The sequence below is a fragment of the Varanus komodoensis genome, unplaced genomic scaffold (genome assembly GCF_004798865.1).
Source record: "Varanus komodoensis strain SLA01 unplaced genomic scaffold, ASM479886v1 scaffold228, whole genome shotgun sequence".
NCBI lineage: Eukaryota > Metazoa > Chordata > Lepidosauria > Squamata > Varanidae > Varanus > Varanus komodoensis.
The window spans coordinates 71,168-93,921 of NW_025335624.1; the positions used below are offsets into that span (position 1 = coordinate 71,168).

Below are 22,754 nucleotides of genomic sequence, written 5' to 3' on the forward strand. Positions count from 1 at the left end.
AGCCAGATGGAACAGATAACAACTTGGACCATGGAACAAACAATGACCATGGAGTTGGCTAGACTCTTCCCCAGCCATCTCTTCATCTTGTTGCCTGGCTTGGTGGCCAGGAAAGCCAGCATCACAGCAATAGTTTTGGCCAACACAGAAGAGACAGCAACTGAAAAGATGATGTTGAAGGCTGTTTGTCGGAGCAGGCAAGTCATTTTCCTTGGCTGCCCAATGAACAGGAAGGAGGACATGCTGGAAAGCAGGAGTGAAAGAAGGAGAACATAGGAGAGGTCCTGATTGTTGGCCTTCACAATGGGGTTCCTTGGTATTTAATGAAGATTCCTAAGGAACACCCTGTGGTTAAGGACAAGAGCAGGGCAAAGGAAACCAGGGAGATCCCCAAAGGTTCTGCATAAGACAGAAAGATTATCTGTTTGAGGACACACTGATCTTGATCCTTGTTGGGATGCTGATCTTCTGGGCACATGCTGCAGTGCTCTTCATCTGAAAAGACGGAGACTGGGTTAAGCTTCCAGCAGTGTTCTATGCTAATGGGATGTGGAACAGTCAGCAAACCACCAGCTCAAGTGGGGCAAAGCGAGAGACTCCTCATGCTCAGGAGTTTCAGCCCTTGGACTCCTCAAGCACAGATGGTTCTCATCTCATGAGCCTAGGAAAGATGCTTCTGCGAGACACTGCAGAGCTGCTGTCAGCCCGAGTAGGACAGTTAATGCTGGGCTTGATGGCATGAGTGAGCATCCAGACATCCTGCTATGTTGTTCTAATTTGGCATAGCCAATGTCTTAAGCCAAACATGGTGACATCCATATGGTAATCCCATTATGGATCTTCACAACAACCTGTAGGATAAGTTCTCAGTGTCAGCTCTCATGAACACTGCAGAGGATGGAAAGGACATTGAAACAAGGACAGAGATTTGTGCCTGCCACAGGAGACTTCCTCAGTGTGATGGAGCCACATCCCTTTCCATTAAAAGGGGCACGGAGCAGAAGAGAGCATGGACCAAGGCTGAGATCCACAGAATGCCTCCTATCTTTTCTAACAGCTCACTTCATGGAGTTCATAGTGGAGTCTAAAACTATGGATTTCCTGATGAGATCCAGTTCAAAAATCCTTTAAAATCTCCATGAAAAAAACAAAATATTTAATACAATTATTGAATGACTTTGAGCACATCTCTCAGGATTCTTTTTTTAGACTGACTTTTACAACCAGAATAATAAAATAGTGCAAAAGAAGGCTATTCATCAAAAACAGTGTAAAATTGCGTTTAGTGGATAAACCTACCTGATGAAACTGGATTCACTCTGTGTGATGAAATGGCCATGTGGAGTACTTCCATTGGAATGGACTTCCCAATGACACTCACAATCTGATTCCTGCCAGGTTGCCTCTCCCAGGCAGGAGTGGGCTTTAACTAGCAAGGGTTATGCATCCACCAGCACAGGTGACTTGAAGACTTAGTGGAAGAAAAGCTTAGTGTAAAGAAGAGACCCACTAATGTTCCTGAGCATTTGTGGACTTGATCTCAACTTGGTTTGCTTCCTAGGTCAGGGCCAAGCATGGGAAAGAAGCAAGAGAGAACCAGATTCCGGGTAGATTTTCTTGATGCTGATCTTCACCCATCATCAGAGCTGGCCTGAGGTCAGCCTTCCAGTGAAATCAGGGCCTTAGGAGGATGTGCATTCCCAAAGTTCTCTCTCCCAAGACCCTCCCTAATTGCAAATGGCCGTGGATAAAGAAGTCCCCAATTACCAATGTAGGACTTTGACAGAGTCAGCCCAGTGCCCTGGTTCCCAAGGGACCACGATTTTCTTGGCAGTCACTCACCTTCCTGAGTGGAGATGGTTCCATCTCCACAGGAAGCACAGGTGTAGCAGCATGGGGGCTCTCCTTCCTGGATCTTCTTGGCAGATCCGGGATGACAGCTCTCAACACACTTGGAACGAGGGACAGTCTGGCAACAAAGAGAAGGAGCATGAATGAAAATGGGTTAGAAGGTTTTGTATCTATGGAAGTGTGTCACAGTGCTAAAGAAGGCAATTCATCGGAAACAGTGTAAAATTGTGTTTAATGGATAAACCCACCTGACAAAACTGGATTCACTCTGTGTGATGAAATGGCCATGTGGAGTGTGGAAGTGTGTCACAGCATCTGGAATGGTCCCCATGGGATCTCAAGTTGTAGAGAGGTGAGTTTGACACCTCTCTTCAGGGAAGTATTTTTCATTCACGGAGGCACGAGAGGGGGAATTCTCTGGTGTGTGGTTTGTTTCAACACTTCTGTCCTAATTATGTGTTTGTAATTAGATCCAAGGTAGTGAACAAAATTGAGAGATGCAAGACACAGTCGAGTAACAGAAACAACAAACAGAAATAGATTGCCAACTGGTACAAACATCTCCTCCCTGCCGAGAGTGAACACCAAATAATCCCAACTAAGATTGCAAGGCTTTACCTTGCACCTCCTAACTTCTAGTTGTGGCAATCCCAAAGAGAATTTCTGGAGCAGAAAATATGGCTTCTTGCCAGACTGGTCCCTTGATCCTTCACCCCTTCCAAGAAGCTTCCTGCAAGCCGCTGGAGATGGTATCAGGTGAGGAGAGCTGAAGCATTACAACTGGGCCACCAAAGGGATGGAGCCAAAGGGCTTTCCCTTTTGGGGAGCCAGATTGTGGGGAGAAAGATCTGGTCTGTTACTTCCAACTAATGCTTCCAGTGTTCCTCTTTCTCTAGCCAAGATTTTCTTCATCTGTTTTGCTTTTGGCAGTTCAAGATGTTGTTAAGAAAGCTCACCAAAGGTTGCCATGAAAGTGTGGACTAGGATGGGAATTTTGCTGACCAGATCCCCTAGTGCAAGAATGAGCTAATTGTGGTCTTCCAGATATTTTGGCCTACATCTCCCATCAGTCATGACCAGCATAGTCAATTGTAAGGACTGCTGGGCACTGTAGGCCAAAACATCTAGAAGGTGAGAAATTGCCTACTCCTGGCCAAATATATTTTGAGAAATGAGGACATTAATCAGAAAGCAGGGTGGTTGGGCAGAGCATAGAATTTCATTGATATGCATGGCTCCCCATATTAAGGACATAAGAACATGACAAAGACTCTGCTGGATCAGACCCAAGGTCCATCCCTCTGTTCACATGGTGGCAAAAAAGCTGTCCATGGGATCAGAATGGGTGCAAGACCCTCTTCTTCCCAAGCTCTTCAGCAACTGGGGTACGTAGGCAGTCTGCCTCTAGCAAAGGAAGTAGCACATGGCCAGCAAGGCTAGTAGCCACTGATAATTGCCTCCCTCATAAAATCACAGAATAGCAGAGTTGGAAGGGGCCGGAGTGCCATTGAGTCCAACTGTCTGCTCAGCGCAGGACTCCCAGTTAAACCTTCCTCAGATGGCTGTCCAGTTGCACCTTGAACGCTTCTAGTGTGGGAGAGACAAGGTCATGAGTTCCATTGTTGTACAGCTCTGCAGTCAGGAAACATTTCCTAATCCCTTATGAGATACCATTTCAAGCCCTCTTTAAAGCCATCCAGATTGACAGCCATCACCACCTCCCTTGGCAGCAAAATCCATAGTTTAAATATATGCTTTATGAAGAAGTCCTTCTTTTATCTGTCCTAAACTTCCCACCCATCAGCTTCATGGGATGATCCCAGGTTTGAGTGTTATGGGAGAGGGAGAAAAATGTCTTACCTTTTCCCCCAAACTCAACAGCCCCAATTATTGCAGCCACTCCTCATGGGGGAGCTGCTCCAGCCCCCTGATCATTTTTGTTGTGCTTCCCTGAATGCCCTTCAATTCAGTATTGAAACCAAACAGATACCACAACCCCAAAACTGGGCACAGATAATTTCTCCTACCCCATTAAACTGCCTCGGCCAAACAATCTTTTCTGGGTTAATGGTGAACTTTGCATCAGATGATGACTGCCTCTTCACACTCCCAATGGTCACCCTTCCAGAAGATTGGTTGGAAAACAGCACCCAATTCACAATGTCAAAGTTTGCTTCCAGTTCCCCATTCTCACTCCAATATAGTCCCTCCATGGACATATTAGAACCTTGGACTTCTCTTAAGAAAGTGTGAAGCTAAAAAGAGAGAGAGAAGAACCTGCACTGAGAAAACATGAAAATATGTCCAGTATGTTGGCCTTGCATTCTTTGAGAAGAGATGGATGGTGAGGGACAGAAGATATAGGAAGTGTTTGAAGAAACCACTGGGATGTCCTGAGGAGCCCATGAAGAGACCAGCAGTATTTATTGTATGCCATCTCAAGATGTCTGTAGGGGACATGATAGAAAAGCCTTTAATAAATAAATAAATAAATGAAATGAGAGGGCAGCAGGAGATTTTGCACTTCAGCCACCTGCCAGTAATCAAAACTTTGTGGTAGAGCTACCCTTGAGTGCTGAACAGCACCACCAAACACTCTGAAAAATGATCACTTGCAAGTTCTCAAGTGGTCTATGGGTTTTTAGCCAGGAGAACATGTTAGGAATCCTTTGATCACTTTGACTAAATGCCCACATAATGGATTGGCCTTCTGTCTGACTTGTGATGCATTTATCATGAAGGTCTTTCACCATGATATTGCAAAAGAAAAGGGAATACCTGCCAGGGCTGCAGACTTTGATGTTCCAGCCTCTTTCCTTGACCCACCATCAACCACCACTTGTATTGGGATGAAGATGCAGCCTGCAAGGCGTGGGCCATGGCTTGGACACTGTTGAATGTCCTGAAGCTGTCTTGTGATAGGGCCCTCTCCACCTCCTCCTGAGGCAGGGCCTCCAGGTGCTCTTTCTTGGTGCATCTTCTCCAATGTTTCATAGACAACTTATGGTTGAAAGAGAAACAATGGAAGGCTTTCTGCCAAAACAATTGCAGAGGAAAGAAAAATGGTGCATAGTACTCATTTATGGTCTTTTTTGGTGACTTTGGTATGAAGGAGAAAGAACCATGGAGGAATAGGAAGTTATAATGTTTGTAAGACAAGTTCAAATTGATATCCTGAAAAGTGGTTGTGATCCAGACTTTTGTCCCAGTTTGTTTCAATTCGGGATTATTTTGCATTAGTATAATTGGAGCACAGCCTGAGTGAGCATCTGGATAGAAAACAACCACATTGACGGGTCCCCACCTGAAGGAGAGTTCCTTCACATGTATGATTTTCCAAGGCAGCATTTGTGAGATGGCAACACAAATGCCGTTGCTGAGCATCAAAGGTGTCAAGACCTGCATGAATCTCTCCCCATTGTCATTGTCCGCAGCAAAGAGACCAACCCACGTCCATCCAAAATACAGAAGCATTTCAACAAGCCCTGGGTATTGGGTTTCTTCCTTTGGGACCATCCGGTAGACAAAAGGGAAGTGTGTTTTGTCATTAAGAACATGAGCAGCAAACCCATAACTGAGCTAATGGGGAAAGGAAGAGAGAGGAAAGTTTTCAAAGTTTTGCTTTAAGGCTGAAGAGCAGAGCTCTAGATCATGAGGGATGAAGTTCTACAGGGTATCACCTTGTCCCTAATGCTAACATTCACACGAAGCTGTGGGGATCACTCATTCGGGGATCTGGAAGTATGTGCCATCAGTATGTTAATGACACATCTCTATTTCCTTCTGATATCTGAATTTGGAGGGCTGAGCAAGTCCAAAATCAGTGTTTGGACTCAGTGATGGGCTGGATGAAGAGGTTCCTGAGATAGAACCACTGCCCTTTTCAGATGGGGTTCCATCTGCTTGGAAAGATCAGGTTTGTTGTCTCAGGCTACTGCTCCATCCACATCCTTTGTCTGGATCCCCAAGTGATTGGAGAGACTTGGAGTGCTGTGCTCCATCTTTGATCAGCTTGCAGCTGTGACCTTTCCTGGATAGAGATCTGTTGCCCACCATGGGAAAAGTGGTCATAACCTCAAGACTGTCACTGCAACCTGGTTTTATTGTTTCTGGGTTTCTGTATTCTCCCTGCCTCATCTTGTGTCGTTCACCACTCTGAAATGGCCATGCTCAAATATGACATGATACAGAAAAGTCAGGAATTGGAAACCACTAAGCCCTCTCTTAACTAGAATGAGTATGAAAACACTGCACTATCCAAAGCATGCTTCATGGTGCTACCAATCATTGGGGCTTCTTGACAGTAGAAGACCAGGATAGCTAAGCCACCTAAGACAAAGGCTTAGGTGTGCTGCTTTGGCCTTTCCCCTTAGACTCTAAGGCTTAGAGCAAATGTTAATATTGTGGGGACACCTCACAGCCTTACTCAGGAATTACAAGGGGAAAGGATGTACATAAAAGGTTGTAGGGTCAGGGGACATGTGTAGGCAAGGGAAGAGTGTACTGTCCCTGTGGAGCCCCAGAATGACCATTAGGGGCTAGCAGGGGACTGGGTATCCACTTTGAGTTTCAGTCTGACATTTAAAGAAGTAATCCATGGTGCTTGAGCTCATCCTCAGGAGTAGTTGGATAGCTCCTGTCCTAAAGCACCCCTGCCACCACTCTCCCCCAAAGCACCCTCCAGAGGACCATCAGACTCTCATTTAGATGCAGCTGACCTCCCCTCCCTCCCCATTCATACCTGTGGGATCTTGTAGATGCCTGACATGGCTGAAATCAGGATGGAGAGGTCAGATTCAGACCCTTCAAGAATGGCCAGCAGGTTCTTCTTTTTACCACAGCTGTAATTGGGAAGGTTGGCTCCCCCACCCACTAGCAGCTGCAGCATGGCATAGGAGGTAGTTCTTCCATAAAAATGGCTCTCATAGATGTTGTAGCCCAGGGTGATGTTGGGCAGGAGCCCAGGATTCTGGTTGACCTCCTGAATGGCAAACAGGAAGGCCAGGATGTGCCAGTACCTTGAAAACAGCAAACTGCAAAACAATCAGTAAACATAAAATTCATACCTCATATATCACATTGTCATCCTTCATACATTGAGAAATAAATCTTACTCTTTCCTTTTATAAATTGAAAAACCTTTCAGGAAATAGAAATATGAGAGGTACTGGTCCTCATGGAATGGCTACAAAGTTTCAAGGTGCAGAGAATCTACTCTCTTTGTAATGTACACTAATTTTTCATTGCGGATTCAAACCAAAGATGGAGATTTTATGCCCAGTTCTCTAATATGGGAGAGTGACAACCTTTGAAGAACAGTATGACACCTTATGATAGTTAAGATGAATTCATCATTTCCTCACTGGAATTATCTTCAAAGTTTTTCTGCATGTAAAAAGGGCACTGGATCAGCATATACCAGAAACATGACATCCAGGAGTGTCCTACTGAGCCCAGTTTCCATCACATCTGACACAATCTGCCAAAGGAGCAGCCAGTTAGTGTCAAGAAAATGGCAACTGCATCCTTTTCACTTCAATTTGCAGCTCAATATATCATCCTTTTCTTTTGCTGCATCGGGGAAAGGACATAGAAGGTCTTGGACATATTCATTAGTTCGACTGAAAGTGCTTTTTTATTCTCTTGCTTGTTGGCTGTGGGAATCTTAGATGGCTGTGGGAATCTCGTCTTATCCAGTCACCTTCAGTGTATTAAACTAATGTGGTGAGCCAGTGTTATGCAGTGGGTAAAACATGGGGCTGGGGTTCAGATGACCTGGGTTCTAGTGCCCACTTGGCCATGGAGCAAACAGGGTGTATTTGGGCCAGTCACTACCCCTCAGTCCAACCTACCTCAAAAGGTTGTTGTGGGGATAAGATTGGGAGCAGGAGGAGGAGAATGAATTGAGCTGCTCTGAGTTCTTTAAAAGAAAAATGTGGAATTTATTTGTTTATTTATTTATTTATTTATTTATAAAATTTGTAGGCCATCCAATTACTTGCATCTTTGGACAGCTTACAACATAGGTAATTTGACAACCCACTCTGGCTGCAAGTTAATAAAATGCAACAGAAAATTCAGTATTAAAACATCTTAAAATATTGATTAAATAAAAAGGTCTCAACCTGGCACTGAAAAACATATAATGACGGCACCAGGCGGACCTCTCTGGGGAGTGCATTCCATATTCGGGGTGCCACCACGGAGAAGGTCCTCCTCCTGGTAGTCTGTCTTCTAACATCTTTCACAGAGGGTTCCTGGAGGAGGGCTTCTGTTGCCTATCTCAGGGGGCAGGAGGGCAAATAGGAAAGAAGGCGTTCCTTTAGGTATCCAGGTCCCAAGCCATTTAGGCCTTTATAGGTAATAACTAGCACCTTGAATTGAGCCTGGACTTCGATGGGAAGCCAATGGAGCTGATAGAGGACTGGGGTTATATGAGAATAAATAAAAGAAAAATAAACTTGACAGGTTTCTCATTGTTTCTAAATGCAGAGAGTTTGAATCGTATATTCATAGAATAGTAGAGTTGGAAGGGGCCATGAAGGCCATCAGTTCCAACCCCCAGTTGTTGTGGGACACCAAATTGCACCATCCCACCCAGATAGATGTCCAGATTCTTTTTGAATGTCTTTAGGATGGGAGAGTCCACCACCTCCCTAGGCAGCTGGCTCCACGGTCCTATTGCTCTGACAGTAAGGAAGCTTTTCCTGATATCCAACCTGAATCTGAGTTGTCACAATTTGACTTGATTCTGTGTCCTATACTCTCATATCAGCCGGAAGAGATCTTTCTCTTTCTCTTTGTGACAGCCTTTGAGGTACTTATAGAGGGATACCATATCTCCCATCAGTCTTAAGGATGAGCATGCCCAGTTCTCCCAGTCTTTCCTCATAGCGCAGTGTTTCCAAACCTTGGATCATTTTTGTTCCTCTCCTCTGAAATTTTCTGCATCTTTCTTAAATCTTGGTGTCCAGACCTGGACCAGTATTCCAAATGAGCTCTGACTAGTGAGGAGTACAGGGAAATTAATTATTTCTCATGATTTGGATGTGATACTTCTGTTAATGCATTCCAAAATAGCTTTTGCCCTTTTGGCAGCTTCATCACATTGTTGGCTCATACTTAGCCTATTGTCCACAATTACTCCACATTCTTTTTCTTTTACTGTGTGGAAAGAACTACTTCCTCTCTTTGTGGAAATTCTTCCTCTGATTTTAGGATCCAGCTTCAGGAAATGAAACCCTGATTGCCAAGGGTCAAGTATTTAGAGTCCCATCACAGACATCCATCATTTTTCACCCCAGTGAATCACTGCTTTCCTTTATTTCATTGCAATGGCAGTGTTGGAGATTGTGCATAATTTCTGTTGACAGCTTCCAGGACATTATATCAGAGATGTATTTGAGAATCTAAAACCCTTAATCCTCCAGAATAACACCCCCATTCTTGTATCAAGGAACAGTAGCTGAAATGTCACGCTCCACTCTCTCCAAATGTTCAGTTGCACAATGGATTTCATTTCACTTGCTTTAGAGTCATTGCAACTGAAATGCTTAGATCTCTCCTTCTCCCTCTCCCTTTCCCTACCTGATGTATCTACACCACTCATCTAGCAGATTGTCTTGGGGTAGCTTTCACTACAAAACAGTGAAATAACAACAAATGACAACAGGAATATTCAGAGATTAACTGTATTTAAAATATTAAAGAGCCAGCAGTAAAATTAACAGGATAACTGATTAAAGATGCAGTGCTTGTTGGAAGAGCCATGCATTGGGTCTAAATGCACATTTCATTCTGTTTATTCATTTTTGTTATTTGCATATTGCTTAAATATAATAAATTCTGTAAATGCAATGATTGAGTACAGCAGCCTTTCCCAACCTTGTGCCTTCTGGATACTTTTGGATTGCAACATCCAGAATTCCCACTCAGTGTCCCTGCTGGATGGGAATTCTGGGAGATGCAGTTCAAAAGCCTCTGAAGACCACCTGGCTTGGGGAGGCTGCTGGACACATTCATTCCACTTAAGGAATTTATTATATTTAATATAATATACTAAATACCAGATGGCCCACCCTGGGAAGATCCTGCTGGGGACACTAAAGAGAAAGCTCCTTTCCTGCTACCACCAACTAGCAGTGGCACATGGGAGAGCACCAGAAATTATCTAAGCAATCCAGGCAATTGTCTTGGTCTCTTCACATGCTCTAAAGCAAGGAGAACCTTTGCTGTTTGAGTTCTAATTATGCAAGGATTACCCAGGTATATGCAGCCAGACTGAGTTAGATGCTTCCCTTGTATTTATAGAGTGCTTGATTCTCCTTCAGAAAGCACCGGGGGACCAAAGCAGGGAGAACGAACTGTTAGAGCTGAGCAGGGTGACCAAAGAGTATGCACTGAAAGGCTGGGATCATGAATTCCTCATTACTTACCGATCAGTCCTGGTGAAAGGGGACTTGAAGAAGACATACGGTTCATGGCATTTAAAATATTGTGAGGAAATGACTCCACTAATGAGATAATCTCCTGGTTGATAATAATTTGATGCTCCATCTTGATCGTGTAGCGCATCTAAGGAGCATTTCTCTTTCTGGGGCTCACAGGCTGCATGAGGGAGCAGCAGCAGCAGGGGAAGCATCCTGGCTCCTTCTGCTTGCTCCGCTCACATCCACAGCCTGCTGGACAGAAGGTAGGACATCTGCAGCCCCACCAAGGCAGCAGTGCATTCACATGGGCCAGTTGCCCCGGAGCAAAGGGACTGTCTCTTGAATTCTACCATAGGCACGGTCCTCCCAGCCTCATTTCAGTCCAAGCCCTTCAGGGACACAGGAGGCATTTTATGCACCACTGTTTCTAGGCACCATGCAAGAAGTGGCCTCGCATTGTCCTCAAGTCTAGTGGTCTCCAAGGCATCGTCCAGAAAAAGTAGGTCTCCTGAGCATGATTCAGCTGAAATCACTATGTTTTCATAATTACAAGGTGAACTATGACTTCTGCAAGTTCAGGGACCTTCTGCATGGTTTGAGGCACAGCTGCGGAGCTGCAGGAAAACATGTTTGCAAGAACTTTCCGAAGAGGGTTTCTCTTCCAGCAAGCTTTGGTGAAGGGGAAATGTGTGGTTGGCTGAAAATCTATTGGAGAATCTCCAACCAAAGAAGTAGGAACCATAACAAATGTGCGAAAAAAGTGGAGAACATATAGCACTCCCAATATTGTGGGTGTGTAAGCCCATCAGCCCCAACTCTAATAACCAGTAGTGAAGAATGATGGGAGATGCAGTCCAAGAACATCAGAAAGGCCTCATCTTCCTCGTCCCTGATATACATGAACACACCATAATGTCTGACAGTTTTCCAGCCCTGCTCCCTTTCTGGACTCTGCTGATTGAAGGTCTCTTCCTGGATAAACCACAATGACCAATGATATAGGCAGAACTGCTGGCTGCCAAGATTACCCTTTTTCTCCCCATTACTATAACCAGTGAGCTCATCCAAACTTTTCCTGTTTGGGAAAGAGACACATTTATGTTCCATGTTAGAAATGTCTAGTTCGCACGGACACCAACACCTTCCAGGCCTTCAAATCAGCATAAAAATATGTTCAAGTTTCATTCTTATTGCTGGAGAGTTTAGCTCCAGCTTGTGGCTTTCAAAAGAGATGAAGGGGAACTGTAGTTAATCATTTTTGTTTCTTGAAATGTCCTTTGTCTGGGGTCATGAAAACACCCCACAGGCCTTTTCTGAATCAAATGTTGGGAGATTTTGTACCCCAGACACGCTTTGGTTCATACACAGGCCAAACCAAAGGAATGGGGAGGGGGAAGGAAAGGAGAGATCATTCTAAGGGTTCAACCAGAGGGCAGGCTGCAATGCATTTCATCTTATTTCAGAATCCAAGACTTTAATGTAGGAGAGCATAGGTTGGGAAGCCAGAAGAAAAATCTTCATTCAGGGATTCCTCTTAAGGTGCAGGACCTATGCGTGGTTGCTCTGGAACTAGAAATGGTTGGGGAGGATCAAACTGGGAATCATAGTGTTTCTGTTAAAATGAAGTTACACACCCTCTTCCAGCTCTTTGACTCCTTGCTTCAGATTGCATCTTCCTCAAAGGACTTCACACTATCAAAATACAAATGGTCACTGCGAGGTCAGTTGTCTAATAATTGTCTACATAAGATCTTCTGTACAACTTTTGAAGAGGAAAGTCACTGATCTACATATGTATTTTAATATAAATAATGAAGCTACCTGTTCCTGCTCAAAATCAGTCTGTCTTCAAATTGTAACTTCTTATGCCATAACAATTGTAATAAATAAATAAATAAATAAATAAATAAATAAAGACGTTCCCCCTTAAAATGTATTTGAAATACCTCTTAATTTCTGGAAACACCATCCGTACATCCGTATACTGGTGCTAAGACATAAGACATTAGCAACACCTCCTTCAGCTCTGCTACATTAACTTGACCCCAAAATGTTATTTTGGGATGCATTAATGGAAACTTCACATCTAAATCATGAGAAATAGTAGTTCCCCTATGCTCCCCACCAGTCAGATCTCATCTGGAATACTGTGTCCAGTTCTGGCTACCAAGATTTAAGATGCAGGAAAATTACGAAGGGTCCAGAGGAGGGCAACAAAAATTTTCAGCCTTGAGAAGACTGAGGGGGGACAGATATCCCTCTATAAATACCTCAAAGGCTACAACGAAGAGGAAGGACAAGATCTCTTCTTGCTCATACCAGAGCGTAGGACACAGAATAATCAATTCAAGTTGTGACAACCCAGATTCAGGCTGGATATCAGGAAAAGCTTCCTCACTGTCAGAGAAATGCAACAGTGGAAGCAGCTGCCTAGAGAGGTGGTGGACTCTCCCACACTAGAGACATTCAAGCCAAAACTGGACAGCCATCTGCGTGGGATGGTGTAATGTAGTGTTCTGCAACAGCAGGAGGTGGGACCCAATGGCCTTCATGGCCCCTTCCAACTATGCTATTCTATGGTTCTACGTGAGGTAAGTTTAGTATTCCAGGTGTGCATTCTTTACTGTAATGTATGCATGAGTAGTCCCACCAAGTCAATACTGTGTGACATTGTCACAACATGTCTGGTCTAAAACACCTCCAAGTTTCAGCAACCCAGCCTGCATTTGAAAAAAGAATGGAAAAATGCCTGCAGGCTTCCTAGCAATAAGAAGTAGGAATCAAAGTTCTGAAAAAGGCACAAAGCAGGGTTTAAGCTGGATAGTCTAATTTTAAAGCAACGATTTTTCCTTTCCTTTCCTGTTCTCTCTGCATCTCCAGAATCTATTGGCCAGGGATTCACTCTTTGCCAACTTTCCAAGGGCCTGTCTTATCAAAATCCGAAGGGGAGGGCACGAAGGAAGAGATGAAGATTGCTCTCTGTGGTTTCCCAGGCCTACCAGCAGAGCAAACATGCTTTGGAAGAGATGGGAGTAGACTCAGGAGAGGAGGGAGAGCCATTGCCTTGCCCAGTTCTGAAGTCTCATCAGGCTACCCAAGTAGAGGGCTTGTGTACATCTTGCCAGTTTCCAGTTTAGAGTCAATAACACTCTTTGCATGAGCAGCGGCTATTGTTCAGCTAGCTAGGGGGATTGTGGAGTTGTATCATCTTATAAGATGTGAAATGCCAATAAGGTTCTGCATCAGAAAGGCCTTCATTGTGGTTTAGAGCCAAGGGCAAGAAGGGAAGGGTTTGGCTCACAAACCCACCTATCCCCCTTTCATTCCTTAGGCTTGATTTCCAGCATCAAAACTGCCCTGGTGTCACATTGTTCTGCCGCATTCCTTTCATGTCTTCTTGATATTACACCATGCATTGATATCTGTTTTCCTCCCATGAGGAACCCAGGAGAGCTTCCATGGTTCTCCTCCACTATTTTTGTTATCTTCACACCATCAGCTTTGTAATAATGCCTAGGCTGAGAGTGACTGGCCCAAAGTGACCTCCATGGTCAAATGGGGCTTAGAACCAGAGGAACTATCAGAACACTGGAACTATCATTTCCCATCAGATCTCATCTTCCCAGCACTCCACCACTTCTTCATCAGCTTCATCTCCCCTGTCCTCCATTGCCCACACTTCTATGTGCCTATTCCCTTTTTTCTTCTCTGACTTGTGTGTCCACCCCTCCCTTGGAAGGATCATGAAAGCCAGGGTGAAGAATCAGTGGGACTTACCTCCTCTCGCCTGGTGGTAAGTGATTCCTAAAAATGGAGCCAGTGATGATGGCAGAAATAACTCCATCCACACTGTGGTCATCAGATGCAGGGTGGAGAGCAAGTGTATTGGCAGAGATGTGGGGAATCACCTCTTACATCACAAAGACAACTCCCTCACCTTTTGGATCTATCTACAAACTACAGGATTTAAACAAAACCTGGATCTGTTCCATAATTCTTTGACCTCCGTCAGAACAGGTGATTCTAATCCACATTGTGGTAGGGCTAGAATTCTTCTACATCTCTTGCCCTGATAAGATGGCATGCTTGCTCTTCATCATGAGATGTTCCTTCTTATTCAGGTCAGGCCTCAGGACAATGATGTAGCACTTGGGGATGAAGATGCAGCCCAGCAGCCCAGCACTGGAGGCCAAGATGGAGAACACCTGCACAGCCACCATGTACTTGCCCTTTGTGCTCAGGTAGGAGGGCACGAAGGACACCCAGACATTGCAGAAGACCAGCATGCTGAAGGTGATCAGCTTGGCTTCGTTGAAGGCCCCGGGCAGCTTCCTGGCCAGGAAGGCCACCGTGAAGCAGATGGCAGCCAGGAAGCCCATGTAGCCCAGGGCAGTGTAGAACATGGCCACAGAGCCCTCGTTGCACTGCAGGATGATGTGTCCAGGCAAGGAGTGCATGTCAGCATCTGGGAAGGGTGGAGACATGTTCAGCCAGATAGAGCAGATGACGACCTGCACACTGGAACATGAAATGACAATGCAGCTTGCAAGGCTCTTCCCCAGCCACCTTCTTACCTTGTTCCCTGGCTTGGTGGCCAGGAAGGCCAGCACCACAGTGATAGTTTTGGCCAACACACTAGAGGTGGCAACTGAGAAGATGATGCTGAAGGCCATTTGTCGGAGGAGGCAAGTCATGTATCGTGGCTGGCCAATGAATAAGAAAGAGGTCAGGAAGGAAAGCAGGAGGGACACCAACAGAATATAGGAAAGGTCTCGGTTGTTGGCTTTGACTACTGGAGTTTCTAGGTACTTAATGAAGATGCCTAACACAAAACTGGACACTAAGGATAAGAACAGGGCAAAGGAAGCCAGGATGCTTCCTAAAGGTTCTTCATAGGACAGGAAGGTTACACTCTTGTGGATGCATCGATCTTGGTCCTGGTTTGGATGCTGATCTTCTGGACACTTGGTGCAATGCTCTGCATCTGAAAAGAGGGAGCGTGATTTCAGCATCAGTAGCAGCAAGGTGGAATCCCTAATGGTTCATGTCTTATTTCAGGTTGATCCAACATGGTTTGTGACTGTAATGCTTGATGGAACTCCTCTCCCAACTGCAGTCTACCCATACACTTGGAGGGCTTCCTCCAGGTGTTGCCTGCAAGGGAGGCTTAGAGTGCAGCTGCTAGAGGCATGGCCTTCTCTGTGGCAATTCTACAGCTGTGGAATTATCTTTGGCCTTCTGGATTGAGTTTAGTCATCCTTCCAGCACTAAGATTAGATTTCTTTCTGAGTGAAGGGATTAAAAGATATTTAAGGGTAATTCAATTCTCGAAGGGTCTACTTGCATCGTGTTTTTAAATAGGTCAGTTTTATAAGAAATAAAATGTTTTTTAAAATGTTATACTCTGCGTAAATGTTGTCATATATAAAGTCTTATTGTGCAGGGAACATCTGGTCATGATTGCAATGGGTCACTAACTTTCAACTCTCTCTCTGAATTCCTAATTGGATAGAACTACTAAGATAAATACCTGGAAAGAACTACTAAGATAAATGATCCTGGACAGAGGGTAAAGGGGAAGGCTTCCCTCTTGTGAAAAGACCTGAAGGTTGGGGCACTGGTTTGTGGACTCTGACAAGTACAGCTTTCAAAATCTCTGAGGGTGGATTCCTCCTCCCTTCCTCCTCCATGCCCTTCTAAAATCAAGTGCCAGAACTCTGTGAGAAGAATACGAAAAGGATTTTTATGACTCTTTTTTTACTGTCACCTACTAATTGGAGCCTAATAAGAACAGCACTGATGAAATACCTGAAAGTGCTAAGAACATAGAGACCTTGCTTCCAATAAGACTCTGAGTGGAAGCAGAAAGGGATAATCCCCTGACTTGATGATGTGGCAATTTATGTGAGCAGCAGAATATATTTCTTTAAACATGCTCATGAAGGTCCTGTATAAGGAGAGGAGTAACATAATAAATTCACCGGAACAGACTGAAAGCCTGGGTTTATGGATGAAGAGGATCAAGGAAGTCAAGAAATCTCAAGAAAAATTGGGGCAGCTGTGCAGATTCAAGAATTGGTGTTTGAAGGAGCAAACCAAATGAATGGTGACCAACAAGCAGAGGAACCGGGAGTAGTTGGCGGAATCTCACTGAGACTACACCTCAACTTGATTGATGGAGAACAACTGGAGAAGAAGAAGAAACCAGAAGGTGAAGGAAACTAGAGGAATTGTGGACTAGGGTAAATTAAAGTTTGGTGTTAGTGAAACTGTAAAATATAGCTCTCTGTCTCCTAAGTCTTATTACAATTATAAATCTCTTTTATAAGACTCATTCAAAATACAGTGCTATCCACCTTATATTATTTAGTTGACCTTGAGTCTTATGATTAAAGCATGAGACGTTGAATGAAAATAATAATGAAGGTTAAGATAGTTGTTACGTATTAGGGAAAAACCTATTTAAATATATTCAATACACGTTTTAGTAATATAAAAGGCAGAAGAAGCTAAGTATAGATATTAGCTAGAACTATTGAACAGTAGATAGAGATAAAAATTCTATATAGAAAAACAATTCTTATAAAGGGAATGCAAGAAATACTGGAATATAAGTAGCTCTGTGTAGTACTTAAAATACAATTACTGATAGGGGATAAAGGCAAAACTGATAATAGCAAAGAAATGGAAGGAGAAACAAGTACTAGGGTAAACGGAATGGCATAAAGAAATTTGGAACATAGTTGCTAAGCGTAAGTTGACGTGTGGGATTAGAGTGAAAAAGGATTGATCAAGAAGAATGATTTTAATGATACTATGGAGTTCCTTTATTGAACAAGTATTAGTAAAAGGAAAGGGCATGAAGTCTTTGGCGGATTCAGTGCAATTCTGGATGAAAGGGAGCATTCCTGAAGGAATGGAAATTAGAAATAGAAACAAAAAAGAAAGAGACGAAGGAATAAATATTATACAGCCATGGTCCTGATGGAACAGTGGACTTGTTGTTTCTGTAAAAAGGATAGTTTGAATCTTTTGTTGTTTTTTCTTTTATTTTGTATTTTATATTTCTATTGTTCTTTAGCAGTTTATTATTAATAAAATTCAATGAAAAAAGAGTCTTATCATTCCACTTATAGCAAGATGATCCTGGTGAGATATGATGCATATTTTCCAGAAAGCTTTGGCTGGTACAGAACTTAAATGCATTTAAGATAAGGAGGCCTTCAAGGTTAGGACATTCTCTGTGACAGCTCCCCAGCTATGAAATTACCTCTGGTCATTCAATTATCAAGGTCTGGAAACAACAAGGTGTACTCAGGGAGGGAGAGAGGCCAATCTGTCCTGAGATGGGGCCCCTTTTGTGCTGGGAAGAGTCCATCATAAGCCCCAGCAAGAAAGAGATTTTCCAATGGCAGGGCTGGTAGGCTGTCTCTGAGACACAGATTAGTTGTTGCTTATCCCAGTAGAAAAACAATGCTGAGATCAGTGGATTAATGGGTGGTTTCTTTCCAATGACTGCAGCAAGTCTGCTAAGCCAAACATGGGAATGTGTCCCTGCCTTTTCCAGCGGCCCTGCCAGTTATTCCAATAGAGTAGTATTTATTTCATTTATTTATTTAAAGCTTTTCTATACTATCCCTTCACAGATGTCTCAGGGTGGTTTACAACAGATTAATAAAATAGAAATAGAAATAATGGAAATTGAAATACGAGTAGCAATTGCACAGCTTCTGATAGTAAATATAAAACCACCAATTAGAACACGTTAACAATTAAAATATTGGCAGTATTAAAAGGGTAAGGGTACTAAGTCGTAATTAGGACCAAAACCACTAACCCAACCTCTGGGCTGGAATTTGAACTCATACCTTCTCAGGTCAGCCCAGCGATCCTGTTACATTGCCATCCTGGCTAGATTTGAGGGACATCTGCAACAGTTTAAATTACTGGCAACAGGCTGCCAGCCTGCCTTCCACAATTTTTTTTCTTGTTTTACAAAAAGGCTTTTCAAGTTTTAGCAAACTAAAGCAGGACTGATTATTCAACACACTCAAATATTTAACCTACTCCCCGAGAGTACTCCGTTCCTCCAAAGGAACCCACCTTCTTGGGTGGAGATGGTCCCTTCTGCACATGGAGCACAGAGAAAGCAGCATGGCGGTGCTCCTTCCTGAACCTTCTTGACATAACCTGGGTGACATGGCTCAGTGCACCTTGACTGAGGCACGCTCTACAAGAAAGTGGAAGAGCATCGAGCAAAATGTGTTAGGAATATTTGTGTTTATGGAGGTAGAAGATGCGCTTAGGAGTCAAAGAATTAGAGAAGGGTCCACTTATGGACCAGTCACTGGCTAAAGATCATGCAGCAGGGGAAAGGGATCAATGGAAGTAACACTGTGGAGTCACACAGAATTCTGTAATGGAACCAATGTTTTTCAAACTATTCATATATGAACTAGGAGTATGGGTAAGCAGTAAAGTGGCTAGAGATTAGCAAAAATTTCCTGACTGCTAGAGCAGTACAGTGATGGAACTAAGTGATGCCCACCCTGAAGGCATCCAAGATGCAAGTGGAAGGCCACCAAGAGGGATGCTTTAACTGGGAGTCCTGCACTGAGCATGGGTTTGGACCTGAAGTCACTTCAAATTCTACTCTTCAAGAATTCTCTTCAAGAATACTCTCCCTTACCTCCTTAAAATGCCTAGGCCACACAATGGATTCTGGGTGAATTCTGAGCTTTATGTCCTGCGATCTCTGTTGCCAGAAACTCCCAACTTTCACTCTGCCCCGGGTCCCATTGGGAAACAGCACCCAATTCACAATATCAAAGCCAACTTCTCCATTTTCATCCATGGAAATATTCCAGTGCTGGCCTTGTCTTAAATAAGCATGGAGCTGGAATGACACAGAAAAGAAGGAGCACTAGGAAGGCATGTTCCTTAGCCTTTCACACCTCCAAGTCTGATCTGTCCTGGCCTGTGCACATCCCTTCTCGACTCAGTCATTGGTTTGTCACAGTCACAAATGTATTCCCAAAGATGCAATTCCAACCCAAACCCTACCACTAAAAGTAACTTTATGTTCACCCCAATTCTGTAACTTTTGCAGTGGAGTGGCAAACACAAGCTAGCATGCATACCTCCCATGGCTGCAGTGACTGATGCTCCAGCCTGTCTACTCCACTCACCCTCCATGCCCACTTGGAATGCAATGAAGATGCAGCCTGCAGGGCATGAGCCACGGCTTGGACACTGTTGTAGGTACTGAAGCTGTCTTGAGACAGGGCCCTCTCCACTTCATCTGGGGGAAGAACCCATACTCCATCTTTCTCTTTGCATCGAATCCAACTTTTCATGGACAACACATGCTTGAAAGAAAAGCAATTAAATCTTTTCTGCAAAGCATTTTCAAGAATAACGGATATGGGTTTATAATAGTCATATTTTGTCCTTTTCTTGCTCAGCCTTACAAGGGACAATGAACCGTGAAAGGACACAAAAAGTTCATTGTCATACGACAACATCATGTTGATGACCTGAAACGTTGTTGTGATCCAGACTTTTGACCCAGTGTCTTCCTTTTCTAGTGTTCTTTGTAGCATGAGAATTGGAACACAGCCATGGTGAGAGTCTGCATAATAAACAACTGTATTCACACGTTTCCATCTCACGAAAAGGTCACTCCAAGACATTTGTTGTACAATACTTTGTGGCAGTCTTTTTGAGAAGGCGACACAAATTCCATGGCAGATCAGCAGCTGTGATATGACTTGCACAAACCTCTCACCATTTTCTGTGTCTGGCGCAAATAGACCAATCCATGTCCATCCAAAATATATGAGCAGCTGGACAATTCCAGGGAACTGGCCTTCTTCCTCTGGGGCCATCCGGTAGATGAAAGGGAACTGGGCTTTGTCACTCAGAGTTTGAATAACAAAGCCAAAACTGAGCTAGTGAGGAAAGCAAGAAAACGGTGCTTTGTGATTTTCCATTTTCAGGACACAGATCAGATACCTACTTACCTGAATACACATAAAACCTTCTTTCTTAGGCCAAACCTAGAGCCAGGGAAGTGGAAGCAGCTTGGTTGGCAAGATAGCTAAAGCCGATGTCGCCATGAATGGCTTTTCTGATGATGGATTGATTGGATATCATTGCGGGAAGTAAGAATTCAAAGAGTGAAAAGTCACCTGAAAAGGACAGTGGTTTAGAGCCAGCAGTGTTTTTTTACAGAATAGTATGGAGAGTAATATTTTTCCTCCTGCCAGGTCAGCAATCCCAAATTTGGTATTCAGTCCTCTGCATACAACAATAGCTGAGCAGACAAGCTTTGGATTTTAAAAAGACAAATCCATCAATTTTAATATTGCTTTGCTTGCTGAATGGAGTGTCGGACAGAACTTTAGGGACATTGTGGGAGTGCATGTGTTAGCTAGCCAGACAGTCAGTCAGTTTATTGTATTTAGTCATAGGCCGTTACAAGTTAACGATGTAAAATAATTGAATCAAAGAAAACTATAAGTCAAATGTATTAAAACATAATGCTAAAACACAGACCAAGCGTCATACTAAAAGACATAGCAGGTATAATTCAAAGCCTCCCTAGCCCTTACCTTTTTAGCTTCAAGAGCAAAAAGGTCTTGAAGCTCACATAATTTAAATATGTGAGCCGCCCCGAGGCTTCGGCGAATGGGGCGGCATAAAAATGTTTTAATAAATAAATAAATAAATAAATAAATAAATAAAGAGACTCGATAAGACACGCATGCATCAACATCTGACAACAAAATCACTAACTTCTCTGAATCAGAGTAAGCAGGTAGTAAAAAAGTAAAAAAAAAAAATTTCCTAGGTTCACAATATAATGAACAATGAAGAATATAGTGCAAGAGGTCTTCTACTTCAGGAGATACACAGATGCAGACACACTGCTCTATCAATGCTTGTTTTTGAGCATTTGGACTTTATTGTTCAAATGGTGGTCAGTCTGGATTGCACGTCGCAGTGACACCTTACCTCTCCTAGAAGCAACTATTAACTTGAAGTTATTGACATTATGCAAGAAAATGCCAAGAACAATCCTTTTTTCTCTCTAACTGTGCAGCAACACCAACCAGTCAAGCAAGAAGAAGACTCAGTGAACTGGGAATGAGTGGTCTTGGTTGTACTATTCTAGGAACTGCTGTGCCCTTCCTTCTAAAGTTTGTGAATAATGCAGTAGCTGAAGAGTGATTGGCTCAGGCCTAGGTAAAACACAAGTGCTTTGAGCTGTCCTCCACTCTTCATCTTCTGCTAACTTGCTTTCAAAATTCTGAACTCCTAGATCTTTGCTTGGACTCTGTCCCTTTATAAGAATTGTGTTTAAGTAAAGTCAGGGGCATATTTAGGGGTTATCTGGTTATTTTTTCCACACAGGCTGTTCCAAAGGTTTTTCTGATTTCTGTACACTTTCTACTCCTTTGCTGTAGGTAAACAAACTCCATCTTTAACAGGCAAACAGGAGCACAATTTTCTGTGTCTTCTGCTGGGTGCTACTGAAGTGCTTCAGGCTTCAGGAATGGGAGAGGGGGCCCTGACAGCCATTCCCTAACCCTCAAGGGGGTTGAAAATCCCCTGGGTGTAAAAGTGGCTGAATGCCCACACTGGCAACTCTTTTTCCCACTCTGTACTTGGGGGAGGGGAGCTGGGGCACCCTCCACATTGTCACTGTGGTGTAGCTTTGAAGACAGCATGCCAAAATATCTCCAGGTGCTGTCACTAGGTATGGATGGAGCCTGATCACAGCCCCATGGGGGCAAAATCATCATGGCAGGAGCCAGGTATGGTCTTCAAAAGTGACCTTGGAGGTGGGGATGCTGTGGGTCATCCCTGTTTTAGTTTGCCACTGTTGATGCCTGCAGCAGCAGCAGGAGAGCTAGCTTAACACACATGCGCCAAACACATGCTTGGTTATGATTTCTATGTACTTGGCTTCCTCTCCCCTCCCAATTCCTACCTGTGGGATTTTGTAGATGCCCAACATTGTGGAAATATGGGTGGAAAGGTCAGATTTAGCCTCTTCAAGGATGGCCAGAAGGTTATTCCTTCTCCCACAACTGTAATTGGGAAGGGTGCTCTCCCCACCCACAAGAAGCTGCAGCATGGCATAGGAGATGGTTCTTCCATCAATATAGGACTTATAGAAGTCGTAGCCCAGGGTGAGGTTGGGCAGGAGTCGGGGATTCTCATTCACCTCCCAGATGGCGAACACAAAGGCCAAGATCTGCCAGTACTTTGGAGGCATCAAACTGAAAAACATGACAATGGAGAGATTGCTTTGTCACTTTCCATTTAATGAAAGCAAAATGCCATGTGCATGTTGACTCAGTATAAATCTCATCAGAGCTATTTTGCATTTGCACTGTGCAAAATGTTTCAATGTTTTTAGTTTTAATTCTAATTGAATTGATCTTTAATTCAATGAATGTTTTGACC

General features: G+C 43.6%; 1 protein-coding gene across 1 annotated transcript; it reads right to left on the reverse strand.

The window, feature by feature from the left end:
- Positions 1-841: 841 nt before the first annotated feature.
- On the reverse strand, positions 842-22,563 carry LOC123024229 (vomeronasal type-2 receptor 26-like). Its single transcript, XM_044431651.1, has 6 exons — positions 22,408-22,563; positions 18,384-18,510; positions 14,349-15,264; positions 6,593-6,869; positions 1,843-1,969; positions 842-888 (listed from the first exon to the last, which is right to left on the reverse strand). The coding sequence occupies exons 1-6, from the start codon at positions 22,561-22,563 to the stop codon at positions 842-844; spliced, it is 1,650 nt and encodes a 549-aa protein (XP_044287586.1).
- Between the last annotated feature and the right edge of the window lie 191 nt (positions 22,564-22,754).